General features: G+C 45.9%; 1 protein-coding gene across 1 annotated transcript in view; it reads right to left on the bottom strand.

Moving 5' to 3' along the window:
• LOC119589287 (sarcosine dehydrogenase, mitochondrial-like) overlaps window positions 1–253 on the bottom strand; it is a gene marked incomplete at its 5' end in the record, with an annotated part of 7771 nt that extends 7518 nt beyond the window's left edge. The window contains 1 exon segment of the mRNA XM_037937905.1: window positions 48–253. Coding sequence (XP_037793833.1) covers window positions 48–253 — 206 coding nt within the window.
• Window positions 254–318: the final 65 nt, after the last annotated feature.

The following is a 318-nucleotide window of genomic DNA, read 5'->3' as shown; positions in this document are numbered from 1 at the left end:
TAATATGATGATTCGCCACAGGCACGATAGAAGACCTAGAATCTCACCTTATCAAGAAAGACCGGATTGCTTTCGTAACCACCCACAGAGAGAGCATCACCCTGCAGTCTCAAGTACACGGAAGCGTCGTGATCTCTGACATTAGGCATGTTCTCTATGCCAGGGATCCTTTCAGTCACGACATAAGCGTGCTTCATGGGTGCCAAAGGAACTTCTACACCCACCATGTTAGCTATGTCGTTAGCCCAACATCCTGAGAGAAAGTTTGTATAAAGGTCATTCTTGGGACTACAAAATAATTCCACCGCCAAACAGACT

The sequence above is a fragment of the Penaeus monodon genome, chromosome 25 (assembly GCF_015228065.2).
Source record: "Penaeus monodon isolate SGIC_2016 chromosome 25, NSTDA_Pmon_1, whole genome shotgun sequence".
In the NCBI taxonomy this organism is placed as follows: Eukaryota; Metazoa; Arthropoda; class Malacostraca; order Decapoda; family Penaeidae; genus Penaeus; species Penaeus monodon.
The sequence above is the reverse complement of the archived record's forward strand: the minus strand, read 5'-3'. Positions and strand labels throughout refer to the sequence as shown.